General features: G+C 49.4%; 1 protein-coding gene across 1 annotated transcript; it reads left to right on the forward strand.

The window, feature by feature from the left end:
* The first annotated feature begins 11,716 nt into the window (after positions 1-11,716).
* On the forward strand, positions 11,717-14,622 carry CEBPA (CCAAT enhancer binding protein alpha). Its single transcript, XM_081922793.1, is given in 3 exon segments — positions 11,717-11,854; positions 11,857-11,881; positions 11,883-14,622. Coding segments are annotated over 3 exon segments (1,164 nt in total). The 5' UTR covers positions 11,717-11,814; the 3' UTR covers positions 12,982-14,622.
* Positions 14,623-15,113: the final 491 nt, after the last annotated feature.

Raw genomic sequence — 15,113 nt, forward strand, 5'->3', positions numbered from 1 at the left:
TGGAAAAAGTGGATAGTGAACAGTTTTTTCTCTTTCATAAAATAAGAATTTGTCAACATCTAATGAAGCTGGACCAAGGGTGCCAACTTAAATAAAATAATCACAAGATGCAGCACACACACCCCATTTGAATAGCAATGCCCATCAACTGGGGGGGGGAGACCCTTCAAATATTTTATGGGGGGGGAGGGATCTTGGCCCTTAGGACTTGGCTCCTGTGAGCTGGACTGTGAAGGATTCTAGACAGATAAAAGAAATGACTTTTTAATGCAGCTCATAGTTAAGCTATGGAACTCCCTCCCACAAGAGGCTTGGATGGCTTTAAAAGAGGATTAGACAAATTCATGACAAAAAGGCTACCATGGAGGAAAGGGCTATCAATGGCAGTTTAGCACACAAGGTGGAGAAATTTTCCAGACCATCTAGAGGAATACATTTTGCAGCTTTAATATATCTTAAATCTGCATTTGACTATCTGTAAGGGAAGACTTTGGCATAAAGTGTTTCATTTCTTATCAGTGTGCTTCAAAAATTACACCTTGAATACAGTGGCGGAACTTCAAGCTCTGGCGGGGGGGCGGAGAGGAGGCGGGGGTGTGGCTGGCATGCTTCCCGGGGGCATGACGTGATGCCCGCAGGGGCATAGTGCGCGTCCTGGGGGTGTGGCGTGCCACCTGTGGGGCGTGCCACCCAGCGCAGGGGGGGGGAGCCACAATGGTACCCCACCAGGATCGTGCCTCTAGGGGCAGTGCGCTCCCCCTCCACCCCTGTTCCTCCACCAGTGCTTGAATATCTCAGGGCATGTCATCTAATCCTGTATCAATCACTGAAGGGGTTCAAAAAGGGTGTATTTGTGATTAATTGTATTTAAATAATTTAGTCCGCTGTTGCATACGGTAATTTATGAACTGCATCCACCTATATTGGCAGGTGTTAGATAGTAAATTCTCCTGGCATCAGGACACTTCGCAGGGAGGATATTTATTTTAATTTAAAATCTGCTATTCTTCTGCATACCTAGGAGATTCCCCAAGTATGTAAGGCCCACACCCTTATTTTGGGGAGAGGTGGAAGACTGTTGCACTTCCAGACTAATTGGCACTCAACCAAGTTCCTCTAGGAAGGAATGATGGATGCCATCCTTAAGATTGCTACAGGATTTTCAAAGCCTCCAAGCAAGTCTGAATTAGAAAAAGTAGCATCCATTTGGAAATGAGTGATGCTTTTTTCTCATGCCTGGGCTTTACTGAGTGCCACGCCTGTTCTTTACTCCAAAAGCTGTGAGGGTTTTTGACAGCTTGGTGGAGGCTGGAGCACATTTCCAAGGAGTTCATTAACCGCAGGACAAAAACCCACACCCATAATTATTAGGGCATTTATAAAACATTCTCCATAACACACATAATAGTAAGGAAAGGTACCCTGTGATTCATAGTAAACAAATCTAGCTATTAAGCAAGATTCTTAGACTGAGGCAGGGCTGGAGGGTTGGGGGAGAGAAAGCTTCAACTGTTTCCAGAAGGCTGCTTGATAGATCAGAACTTGCCAGCAGGGAAACCAAGCCAAGCACATGGAATAATAGAGAGCATATTGTTTTTTGCATACCCTGCAAGTTTTGGATTACACTTCATGCATCTGATAAATGTTGGGCTTGTAGGACTTTGTCATCTGCACTGTAGCAAGCCACTTTGGTGACAGATGCCCACTGGATCAGGGAGTTCAACAGAGGAGGAGGCTGATAGGTAGTGCCATCCCTTGGATTTGTTTGTAAGATAGAAGACAGGCAGGTGGAGGCTGGATGAGGTGAAGCAGTTACTGGGACAGTGCCCCATTTGCCCCAATAGACCAGCTTCCACTGATAAACAATATCCCCAAATTCCAGTCCTCCAACCTTTTTTTCTTTCTGGGGAAAAATCCCACCCAGAAAGATCTCAATAAATGAGTTGAATTGTGCCACAGAGATGCCTCTTCATTGGTCTAAATGGAGGGCACATTTTTAGCCTAGGGGACACATTCCCTTCTAGGCAACATGCCTGTGGGGGGTGGGTTCAGAGGCAAAGGGTGGGTGGATCAACATATTTAAATTGTACCTTTGTACAGTGGGCTAGTTTCTATGCACCATCTGCCTCTATTCTCCATCCAGACAAGCAAGGTGCAACAGCAGAGCTCAAGGGCACAGTCCAGCCAGGATGCAAAGAAGGGTGAGCATAGCTTAAGAGAGTTTCAAGGACCAGATACAGAGGACTAGAGGGCCACATTTGGAACCTGGACCTGAGGTTCTCCACCTTTGGTCTGGGACACCTTCAGGTTATTTGATCAACTTACAGAACCATTCTCTCCTTCCTACCTTCCTTTAGAATGGATGGGGACTGTGCAACTCAGTTCACGAAACAGACCCCTGATGTGCTGCAGGGAGGCTGCTGTTCTGTCTCCTCTGGTTGGTTTACTGGGTGCTGTCACTTTTGCTCATCATCTTGAGCTGCATCTCATGGGGTCTCTTTGGTGGTCCTCTATGAGGTCTCTTTTGTATTTTTTAACCACAATGGCAGTAACACCAGCATTAGCAGATGGAACATCTGGGAGGGTGGCGAGGAAGGATCACCATCATGGCACTTCCAGTAATTCCCTCTTTTCGCCACCAGGCTCCTATGGTTGAGTGATGAGGGAGCCAGCTGTGAAATATCTGTCCTGGTGAGAAGACTTCGCACCCTCTGAACTGCACTTAAGCTTACTTGCTGTGGCCCACTTGGAGAACAGTACATAATAAAATAAGAAAATAACATAAGAAGAGCCTGCTGGATCAGGCCAATAGCTCATCTAGTTGAACATCCTGTTCTTACAGTGGCCACCCAGATGCCTATGGAAATCCAAGTGCACTCTACCCTCCTGCAGTTTCCAGCGACTGATATTCAGAAGCATTACTTCTTCTGACAGTGGAGTCAGAGAATAGCCACTGTGGCTAGTAGCCACTGATAGCCTCATCCTCCATAAATTTGTCCAATCCGCCTTTAAAGCCATCCAAGTCTGTGGCCATCACTGCCTCCTGAGGGAGCGAGTTCCATAGTTTACCCATGTGCTGCATGAAGCATTACAGTTTTGTCTACATTTTCCAACATTCAGCTTTGCTGGTTGTCTCTAGTATCATGAAAGAGAGAAAGAGATGTTTTCTTTATCCACTTTCTCCAAGCCATGGTTACACTAGCAACTGCTGTGGCTGCATGGTGTGGGACTAGACCTGGGAGATCAGGGTTCAAATACTCAGCCATGAAGCTCATTGGATGATCTTGAGCCAGTCTCAGTCTCTCAGCCTAACCTACCTCACAGGATAGTTGTGAGGATTAAATGGGAGAACTATGTATGCCACCTTGAGCTCCTTGAAGGAAAGGTGAGATATAAATATATTAAATAATATGTTGGAGGCAGAAGAGCTGAAATACAAGCAAAGGGTGGTCTCCCAAGCACCTGGGTGAAGAATTAAGTTCAGGGGCACTTATAATGCCCACAAAACCTTCCTTAAGAGGCAGGTTATGCATTCCACGACTCCTTTCTAGACTATTGTGCTGGTCCTGAGGGTCAACCATGTGACGAGGTCCGAGTCCAGTCCGAGGGTACAGTATAGAGGCTGTCCATCAAAGCTGAAGCAGGGTCCAAGGCAGGGAGTCGGGTGAGATCAGGAACTCTGGCAGAAGAGCAGGACAGGGTGCAGGCAGGAACAGGCTACCAACAATGTTGCTCCCCCAACCTGGGGCTGGGGCTGGCTGGCTTTTATCTGCCCCGAGGCATAGGGCGGCTCCTGCCCACAGGTGACTCACCTCGCCTGGCCTGGAGGTGAGCACTCCTCCTGCGGGAACTTAGTTTCCTCTGCCTTTCTGCCCTGAGCCTCTGCAGCTCAGGAGAGGCTGGAGGGTTACCAGAGCCAGAGGCAACCTCAGCTTCCCCTGACGGGGCTGAGAGTGGAGCACCTGCAGGCAATGGGTCCTCCATCACCTCAGGAGCCAGAGCAGACTCAGCTGGTGCCTGCACCTGAGGATCCAGCACAGGTGAGGACCCTTCAGGCTCAAGCCCCAGCCCCGGCTCAGCTGGTTCTGGAGGCGGGGACTCCTGTGCAGGCTGGGATTCCTCAGGTTCAGCCTCCGAGTCCAAATCCCAGGCCATCACAACTGCAGACCAGGGTGACTCACCTGGGGTCTGGGGCCTTATCCAGGGCACCAAGCACATTTTCCTGGACCAGTAGTGGTGGTCGCTACAAAAAGAAAAGCATGTTAAAGCAAACACTGTGCAGGGGTGGATTGAGAGGTTTAAAACTGTCTGCTGAACCCAGCACCCTGAACGGGTTGTCCTGGATGTGCATGTGGCATACTGTTCCCAGAGGGTTGGCCAAGAGTGGTTTCCTTTGGCTGAAAATGGCTAGCCACCCCCATTTCAGATGCTCTCAGGTACCCCATCACCCAAAGCTATGCAGGAGCATGTACATCTTAAATGTAACTTCTGTATGCGATAATGGATTAACCTGAGGTAGTATAACCTCTCAGCTGTCATTCCAGGGACCTCTTTAAAAAAAACAAAAAACTCTCCCCATCCATGCAAGTGGCAGTTTGGGAAGAGAGGTTTATTTTGCAGAGAATAGCATTATGCAGAGTTTCCTTTTGCACATTTTCCAGTTGGAATCGGAAAAATGTGTAGAGAATTTTGTTTCTCCTTCCTTATTAAACCTAGAGTTCCAACTTGTATATAACTGTCTTGGGAGCACTGGGGTTTGGTTTTTTGTTTGTTCATGGGGAAGTGGGGTGGGGGGTAAAAAAACAAACACATTTCCATGCTGACACTTACCTTGTGGAATGATTTTCCCATGTAGATCAGGTGAGCTCCAATGATAATCATTCCTGCCAATAACTGAAAATGTACTTGTTTACCAGAGCATTTTCCTGTGCATTAACACTAGTTCTCGCTATTCCTGATAGTTTGATGTTGTTTTATTGTGATGGTTTTATTGAATTAGTTTTATTGTGGTATTTCGTTTAGTATTTCTTCACAAAATGAAAGATGGTGTAAATAATAATAATAATTATTATTATTATTTATACCCCACCCATCTGGCTGGGTTTCCCCAACAGCTTCCAACAAAAGATTAAAAATACATTCTTATAAGAACCACCACCATTGATTTCTAAACCCAACCACTTTCCTGCTCTGCTTTGCATCTGACCTGTGACAGACCATTTTGTTCCTTTAAGGGTGTTGGGCCTGATGGTGGAGTGAGGTTGCTAATACCTTGCAAATTACTGTATTTTTCCATGTATGAGACTAGGTTTTTTCCCCTTAGAAATAATGTCAAAAATTAGGGGGCGTCTTATACACGGTTACATCTTCCCCCATTTGCTTAAATCTGAGTTCCCAAAAATAGGGGGCGTCTTAGACATGGGGGCATCTTATAGACGAAAAAATACGATATGTTTTTTTAGGTAAAATATTCTGGGCAGTTGCATCTCTGGGGATAGAAGAATGGCATGTTTCAAGTTCACTTTGAGGCTCTCAATCTCTGATGCTGCACCAGAATGCCAATGTGTACTTTTGACAGTGAAGCCAGATGCCTTTGTGAAAGCTAAACATGGTGTTATATTGGCTGTCGTTTGATGTTTGTAACCAGACCAGAAATTGGCATGAACAGCAGCAGACTCTGGTAATTGCACCCCACCACTCCCACTTCTTTTCTGACCCTCTCTAGCAAATTATTGTATGACAGGAACATTGATGGTTCAATCACTGAAATGATGATAATGGCAACAAAAAGGTCCCTGGATGCAGAGTTCCCAACATAAGACCCTTATCTTAACTTCCCAAGACAGGCTTCCTGGGTCAAATATAGATATGTAAATTTGGGATGAATAGAACAATAGCATCTCATTCCAGGTGTCCTGGCAGGCCAGGAAATCCCATGCAGAATATTTGCTGCCTAGTAGGAAATCTGTTCAAGAGGATACTCACACACCCTGCCTTGTGCACACCCAGAGCAGTCCCAAGACTTTTTGGCACCTGAGCTGCCCCCCCCCAATAGCACCCCCTCTCCCTGCCAGGGAAGAAGGTGCCAGGGAAGATCTACACCAGGAACAAGGGGGTATCAGGTGTGCGTGCAGGAGCCAGGCCCTGTGACCAATAGGACTTTGCAGGACTGGGGCCTTCCTAAGTTTGTCCTGAAGAGGCAAGGCGTGGCCTCACAGGTGAGGCCGATTGGTAACTCACAGCACCTGGTGGCAAGAGCTGGGAAGGGATATAAGGTCAGCATTTTCCTTCGGCTCTTTGCCACAGCAACACACTTCCTGCCTTGCTGAGTTTGGTTTCTTGCTTCCTGATCCTTGAACCTTGGCTTCTTTACTCCCAGCTTCTTGATCCTTGGACCCTTGACTTCATGACTCCCTGCTTTCTGACCCTCGGACTCTTGGCTTCCTGACTCCTGGCATCTGGACCCCTGTTCTTGCTCCCACCCTGCCACCTTGCCCCCAGTCCTGACGTCCCCTGCCAGGACTTCAATCGCCCGTGAACCAGACCGTGACATTGGGAGGGCGAGAAAGATCAAAATCAGGATCTGCTGCTTTTATGGAACCTGCCACCTGAGGTCGTCATTTCACCTTGCCTCATAGGTGGGCTGGCCCTGTGCACACCCACGTACATATCAGCAAACCTCTCATTGTTCCTCACTTGTGCATGCCCAACTAGAGATTCCCAGACCCCTTCAACTTTCTATGCAACACCACACTGATGTCAGTGCTGGATCAAGAAGCCTGGTTAGGATTCCATTGGCTGGCAGCATGAAAGTTCAGAGAGATTTCCCAAAGAACTGAAATCACAAAGGCACCAAATTCCTGATCCTGCTTCTAGTCTTGGTCTCTCACATCCTCACACCCAGATAGCTGCAGGAATAGTTCATCTTAGCCTGGATAGGTAACGTTTTGCAAACTATGGAATCCTGTAAGCCCTCCACTTTATTTTCCTCTAAAAGTGTAGTAACTCTTCTTTCCTTTAGGAGTTTAAATGAGTTGCAATATTAGTTAAATGCTTCTGTGCTTTTTAATATAAATGCTGCACCACACTATTTTCTTATCAATTCCTTTGTTATGTCTTTAAAATAACTACTCCTCCATGGAATAGTTCTGGGTAAGAGTACATTTCTGGGTACAGGATACTTCAGCTATGTTCTTAAAGCAATAAGGTAAAGGTACCCCTGCCCGTATGGGCTAGTATTGACAGACTCTAGGGTTGTGCGCTCATCTCACTCTAGAGGCCGGGAGCCAGCGCTGTCCGCAGACACTTCCGGGTCACGTAGCCAGTGTGACAAGCTGCATCTGGCGAGCCAGCGCAGCACACGGAACGCCGTTTACCGGTACCTTCCCGCTAGTAAGCGGTCACTATTTATCTACTTGCACCCAGGGGTGTTTTCGAACTGCTAGGTTGGCAGGCGCTGGGACCGAGCGACGGGAGTGCACCCCACCGTGGGGATTTGAACCTCTGACCTTTCGATCGGCAAGTCCTAGGTGCTGAGGCTTTTACCCACAGCGCCACCTGCATCCCTTCTTAAAGCAATAGACTCCAGCAAAGATCTGACCTTTCATGCAAGGTGCTGTGTGTAAATGCATTCAAACATGGGTTCTTAGACACACATGTAGCAAATGGTTGTAAAGATACTTGTGGTGGCAGCAAAGCAAATCGGAGTGTCATGTGTTCTCCTTACAAATTAAGGATGTCTATTTAAAACCATGGCCACACAGTTTTCTCATGCACACTAGTTGTATGGGATGGAAATCTGACAACATCATGGCAGATGGTGTTCATCTTCTTGCCTTGGGTGGAAATAAGCCACAGAGAAAATAAATGTACACAGCTCTTCAGACAGACTTTGGAGCAAATGGAGCAACAAACCCAAACTCAGGCCTTGTATGTGCCTCTTCTGGGAAAGAGGCATAACTTACTCAATGGTGTCAGCCACATATCTGTTGCTTGCCAATTTTTTAAAACTGCCATTTAGATGGAGCATTTAGTTAACACACTTCCAAATAGTAAAGGTACCCCTGCCCGTACGGGCCAGTCGTGTCCGACTCTAGGGTTGTGCGCTCATCTCACTTAAGAGACACTTCTGGGTCACGTGGCTAGCGTGATGAAGCTGCTCTGGCGAGCCAACACCAGCGCAGCACACGGAAACGCCACACCCAAATTAAGCCTGTTAAATCATTATTCATTTGATCCTCTCCTAGCCTCATAAGTAATAATATTCATATTTATTATATACCTCATAATATAGATTTTCTAAGTGATGTACAATTAAAGTTAAGCAAAAAACAACTTTTAAATATTCTTGATTAGCACAGAAACCCATGGATCTACCTTTCTGAAATTTTGTAGGGTTAATCCCCTCTTGGCTGGCTATGATATCAGTCAGTTCCATGCACCTGTGTGGGGAAGGAAAAAAAAGGTGTTGCTATTTTACTTTCCCAAGCTTAGGTCAGTGGGAGGACTTAAACTTCAGTTTTACAAATATTGCTTCTGATTCAGGGTCTGAGGTGAGGTGAGACCTGGGAGACCAGAGTTCAAATCCCTACTTGGTCATGAAGCTCACTGGGCCAATCACAGTCTCTGAGCCTAACCTACCTCAAAGAGTTGTTGTGAGGATAAAATGAAAAGGAAGAGAACCACGTATGCCACCTTGAGCTCCTTGGAGAAAAGGTGGGATATAAATGCAATAAATGAATAAAAATTAATAGACACTGGGGGGGACGGGACCCAGTAGCACAGGGACACAAACAGCTGCAAATTCACATCAAACTCCAGGCCTTCATCACATTTGACAGATGAGTCTGATCATGTTTGGAGCCTTTTAGATAGGTGAAGCAGCTAAAACATACACCCATTCTGGGGTAGCCAACCCCAGAATCATTTGCTCTAACTAGCAGCAACCCTCCAGGATCTTGGGTAGAGGTCTTTTACACATTGCCTGCTACCTGGTTATTGAAACCAATAACCAGGAGATTGAAACCAAGACTATGTCTGGTGAAAGCATGTATTCTGTTACCCTATTTGTTGTTGCTGGACTGAGCATCAGGCACCTGTACGTGTCCAGAAAGTATTGCATTGGGTACCAAAATCTGACAAGTGCGCTTTCTCAGGAACTGCCGACTGCTGCCCCAGGTGGTGAGCCAAGTCACTGCAACTCCTCAGCTAAGAACCTTCAGAACTGAATCCATCCAACTCTCCTCCTTTGGCTTATGAATGATCATGAAAGGGTTTCTAGCCAAATTCTGCTTGAGCTACAAGGTCTACATGTGTTATTCCTCTCTTCTGATATCATGGGAATGTAAGACAAGCTGCTGGATCTGGCCAGTGGCCCATCTAGTTCCGCATCCTTTACTCACAGTGGCCCACCAGTTGCCTGTGGGAAGCGCACAAGCAGGCAATGAGCACAAGAGCACTCCTCCCACCTGTGGTTTCCAGCAACTGGTATTCAGAAGCATTATTGCCTGCAACCATGGAGGTAGAGCATATCCACCATTGCTGGTGGATAGACCTCACCTCCATGACCTTAACCTTTTAAAGTTGGAGCCCATCACTGCCTCCTGTGGGACTGAGTTCCTCATTGCTCTTTGATCTGGACCTGCTTCAGGCTGCCTTCTACAGCTCAGCCCTGTCATCAGCATGAAGAAAAGAACAGAGGGAAGTCTTGAAGTTGTCTGGAAGTACAATCTGAGGGAGGAAAGGCTTTGAGGGTTAGGTGGGTCTGTCTATCCCAGTTGCTAATTTGCAATTCCACAAGGGAGGCATTCCGTTTAGGAACGTACATCTCACAAATAGTCTGCTGGACTAGGCATGAGATTACAGAATGCTTCGGTTTTCTTGATTAGAGGTAGCCAACATGGTGCCCCCCTCCCCATTTCCATTAGCCCTAATCGATGGCTGGGGATGATGTGGGTTGGAATCCAACAAACCTGGAGGGTACCATGTTGGTTCCCCCTGCTCTGGATTGGTCAAGCGAGGTCCAAAACGCTCTCATTGTGCTGTTGCAAAAAGACTCAAAGTGTGGTGCAGTTTGTTAGCATGTTGGACTAGTACCTGGGAGACCAGGGTTTATGTCCCCACTCTGCCGTGAAGTTCCCGGGGTGACCCTGGACCAGTTGCTGTCTCTCAGCCTAAGCTACAGGGTTGTTGTGATGATAAAATGAGGAAGAACTACATATGCCACCTTGAGCTGTCTGGATGTAAACATAAATGCAACAAACTAACAAATAATAAACTCCATAGGACTTATTTCAAAGTAAACAAGCAAAATTAAGTTGCAAAATGACTGCAATTCTAAGCATGCTTCTTTGGGAGTAACAGTGCAACCCTAGCCATGCCTACTCAGAAGTAAGGCTGACTGAATTCCATTGGGCTTATCCCTGGTGTGGGGGGTTAAGGCTGCAGTCTCAGTACATGCATTTAGGTTCAGGCTGCAACTGATTCAAAGGTAGAAAGGGTGAACCAAAGTCATAAATTTTGTATTTTATATCTATCATATTTCTACTTGTTCTTTCCCCCTAGGAGCTCATGAAAGTGAATATGGTCCTTCCTCCTGTCCTTCCAACGACCCTGTAAGGTAGGCTAGGCAAACTTCATCCCTAAGTGAATGAGGGGGAATTGAAGCCCCATCTCTTCAATCCTTGTCTTGAGTCTTCCCATACCTAATCCAAATCCAAAGCCCCTGGACAGCACCAGGTTGGGGGATTTTCCTCTACTACACCTCAGTTATTATTTGTTGTTGATGGTGATGTTTGCAACTGCAAAGGCTGTAACTACAAGGAAAACGTTTCTGAAAAGGGCAGAAGGTCTCTCTCTCTCTCTCTCTCTCTCTCTCTCTCTCTCTCTCTCTCTCTCTCTCCAGGCAGGTGTGCACAGACACACACACATAGCCATACATACACACACCTCTCTTGGAATGCACACTGAAAGTACCTTGGACTTCCCTGGGCACTTCAGAGAGCTCCTTATCTGAGTTTCCAGGTTGTTAAACCCTTTGGACAGTATTAATCTGCCTGGCAATTTAGAAAATAAAAAGACATTTTGGCCGAGATCCAAGCTGCATGGTTATACTTGCACTGTGGAATGGATTCGGTGCCTGGGTTGCCTTTCCCCCGCTTTTCAAATCAGAACAGAAGCAAATGCGTGTCTGTCTAAAGTGGGGCAAGATGGGGTGGGGAGATTTCAGTGATGCCCGAAGAATCGTGACAACAGGAGCACTTTTTTGGGGGGGGAGGGGGGGCCAGCAGAAAGGTTGCCAGCAGAAAGGTAATCGCGCCCGCGGTCTCCCAACACAAGCGGACTGCTTCTCTTATTTAAATTCCTTCTCCTCAAAGGTGCTTCTCAGAATGAACTGATATACTGAGAACGTACTGGGGACGGCGCTTAGTTAACACGCGTTTAGTGTAGTAGTTAGGCTCCAAAAATCCATTTCACGCAGTTGTGTGCTGCAGCGTACAACTGACACGAAAGGGACAGGAACCGTGTTGCGATTAACGTGTGTATGCGTGTTGCGTGGAGTGGGAGGAAGCAAACGATCCGGCTCCGATGTGCATTATGAAGCCGCTCCTGGGTCCTCAGAGGCAGGCAGGCAGGTGCGCGTCCCTCTGCAGGGTGCTGGCGTCCGTCCCGTCCAGGCAGGCAGCCCGGAGGAGGAGGCGGTGGGCGGGCAAGCAGGCAGGCAGGGCAGCCGGGGAGGCCCCGTCGGGGATCCGAGCTCCGCCGAAAGGAGGCGAGGCCGGTCAAAGTTCCCAGGAGGTTGGACACTAGAGGGCGATGCCCGGCTCTGCCTGCGAAGCGGGGGGTATAAATAGGAGGCCGAGGGCTGGAGGAGGCAGCCCGGGAGCAAGCCGAGAGCCGAAGGGAGTAGGAAAGACTCATCCGTGCAAGCGGCGGAGCCTGTGCAGCCTCAGCCTGGAGCCAGCGGGTCCCCCACCATGCGCCGCGGCGGCCCGCTTTAGCTACTCCATGGAGTCGGGCAACTTCTACGAGGCGGACTCGCGGCCCCCCCAGAGCAGCGCCCTCCAGCCGCACGCCCTGCAGCCCGCGCAGCAGCAGCAGCAGCAGCGCCACCAGCCCGCTTCGCCCGCCGGGGCGCACCCGCACCTGCCCGCCGCCGGCGCCTACGGCTACCCGGCCTCGGAGCTGCCCGACATCTGCGAGCACGAGAACTCCATCGACCTGAGCGCCTACATCGACCCGGGCGCCTTCAACGACGAGTTCCTGGCCGACCTCTTCCAGCACAACAAGCAGGAGCGCGCCGCCAAGGCCGGCCTGGAGTACGGCGTCGGAGCCGCGATGCCGGGCGTCGGCTTCCCGCAAGGCGGCCCGCTCTACGGCTACGCGGACAAGCTGGAGGCCGGCGCGGCCTACGAGCGCCTGGCCGGGGGACCGGCGCTGCCCGGCCTGCGCCCGCTGCTCATCAAGCAGGAGCCCCACGAGGACGACGAGGCGGCGGCGCTGGCCGCCCTCTACCCGCCGCCGGCCGGGCCCAACTGCAGCCACCTCCAGTACCAGGTGGCGCACTGCGCCCAGACCACGGTGCATCTGCAGCCCGGCGGGCAGCCCACGCCGCCCCCCACGCCGGCGCCCAGCCCCCACGGCGGAGCCCACCACCCGCACCACGCGCACCACCGGCTCCACGCGGCGGGCGGCGGCGGCGGGTCCGCGGCGTCGTCGGGCAAGTCCAAGAAGCTGCTGGACAAGAGCAGCAGCGAGTACCGCGTGCGCCGCGAGCGCAACAACATCGCCGTGCGCAAGAGCCGCGACAAAGCCAAGCAGCGCAACGCCGAGACGCAGCAGAAGGTGCTGGAGCTGAGCAACGACAACGAGCGGCTCCGCAAGCGCGTCGAGCAGCTCAGCCGAGAGCTGGAGACCCTGCGCGGCATCTTCCGACAGCTGCCCGAGAGCTCGCTCGTCAAGGCCATGGGCAGCTGCGCCTGAGCGCGCGCCCCGACGGAGCCGGACTCCGACCCGCGCCGCCGCCGAGAAGGGCTGCTAGCTAGTGCTCTCTCCTAGCTTCTCTCTCTGTGTGTTTCTTGCCAGCAGCGAGGGCTCTGAAGCGCTCGCCTGGGGAAGCTGCGGCGCGCAGACTATGGTGGGAGCCCTTCTTGCCCGCAAGTAGGTGCCGGGGCGCACACCGGGGGCGCGTGAGCAAATCAACCCCTTTACCTACGTTGGGGCTAAAATAAAATAAAAAATCCCTCAGTCTGGCCCCATTTGCAGGGTGCAGAGCCAAATGCGCAGGGACTTTTGTGCCTTAGACGGGGAGGAGGACCCCGACAACAGCCTGGTAGGGTCTTTCTCCTGAAATCTGAACTCTTCCCAGGACTTGCCAGGTGGTGTTTTGAAATCGGTTGCGCCCCCGCCGCCCCGGAATGTCAGTGCCTGGCAGATCCTGGGCTGCCTGGTGCAAACTCGGCGGTCTCTCAAGCTTCCAGAAATCGGACTGGAGCGAGTTTGTGGCGGAATGGAAGGAGCAGAGACGTTTTACTGACGCGCCTGTTGATGCTTCGGGGGTTGGGGAGTCTCTCGGGGTGAGGAGGGAAGCAGTGTGCAATGGGGGATTCTGCTGCTGCTACTTTTCAAAAAGAATTCCCCCTCCACCTCCACCTTAACAAGGCTGAGAGGCAGGTTGGGGAAAGGATAGGGGGGGCATGATTTCTCTCCATTACCACGTTGTTCAACCCCACCCTGGACTGAAATTCTGGACTCAAAGGGAAACGGTCCCCCCAGAAGGCAGCTTTGGGATGGGAGGGGTCTTTCCTACCCAAGCGAAGAGCAGCATTTTTGGCCTGCACTGTATGCTAATGGTGGCAAACCCCCAAACTGAAGGACTTCTGGATGCGGGTATTGACTGATCTAACCCTCCCAAGTTCTCTCCCTCCTTTCCTTGATCCCACCTGTGCCTTCTGTACTGTGAAAGCCAAGAAGGGGTCCCCTCGGTGTCTGCTGACCCTTCTTTTTATTAATGTTATTATTATTAATATTTTGTATTTTATTGCTTCGATCCTTGCCATCTCACCAGCTGGAACTAGTGGTGTCCTGTCTCTTTGAAAAGAAAAAGTAATAATCCCGCTGGCTTCCTTGACAGTGAAAGCCAACTTTGGAGTTGCTTCTGTAATTCCAGCAAGTATGACCTGCCTGGGATTCCCACCTGAAGGCAGGTAGAGAGAGAGTCTCGCTCGCTTGTTGTTGACTTGGAGGTGCAGAGGTGGGGCTCTGGGGTCCCAGCTGCACCGAGTTCTGTCTGTGCGGAGTTTCCATTCTTTGGAGAGTGAAGGGGAGGCGGTTCTGTTTTGTCTGTGCCCCCCACTTAGGATCCCAAGTCCCAGTAAGCACTTTTAGCCAGCTGGTGCTTCTCCTCCAAAGAAACAGCACTGAATTTTTACCTAAGTGCCAATTCTGAATCCTCTTAGTATCAGGTAGTAAAAATGTTTAAGAGTTTGTCTTCTTTTAAGTGTGAATACCTGGAAATCAATGTGTTTTTATATATGGTGTATTTTTGGAGCTAAACAAAGATCCAGGACTTTAAATATCCTGGTTTTAAAAGTCATAAATAAAATGTAAAATATTCTGCCATAACCCTTTTTGTCTGTGTGGCTTCTATTATTTTGGGACTTCATGTGAGCAAAGGGGTTTCACATGACTGTTTCTTAACTGACTGTCAAAAGCATGTAATACCAGATTATTTTATCTGTATGCTATAGTGGGGAGGGGATGGGATTGGACAGAAAAATGCTCTTGGACAAAATCTTGTGTATTCATACTTCAGAATAAATCCCATGACACTCAATGTTGCTTACTCCTAAGTAGGCATGCCTAGGGTTGTACTGTTAAGGATCCATGCCCCTGCATGCTTGCATGGGAGTAAGCTTTACTGAACATGGTTGGACTTGCTGAATGCGTTTTGGTTTTGGGCTGCAGATGTGCTGGTAGAAGAGGCTTGCACCTGTTCAACAGGATCCAGCTTTGATTAGAAGGTCCCTTTTTAAATGAGATTTTAACTTGCATCTAATGAATTGAGCCAAATACTCAGTGTTTCAGGCTGCAGAGACAGGGATGCAGGTAATCCT

The sequence above is a fragment of the Podarcis melisellensis genome, assembly GCF_964234715.1.
Source record: "Podarcis melisellensis genome assembly, chromosome: 8".
Lineage (NCBI taxonomy): Eukaryota > Metazoa > Chordata > Lepidosauria > Squamata > Lacertidae > Podarcis > Podarcis melisellensis.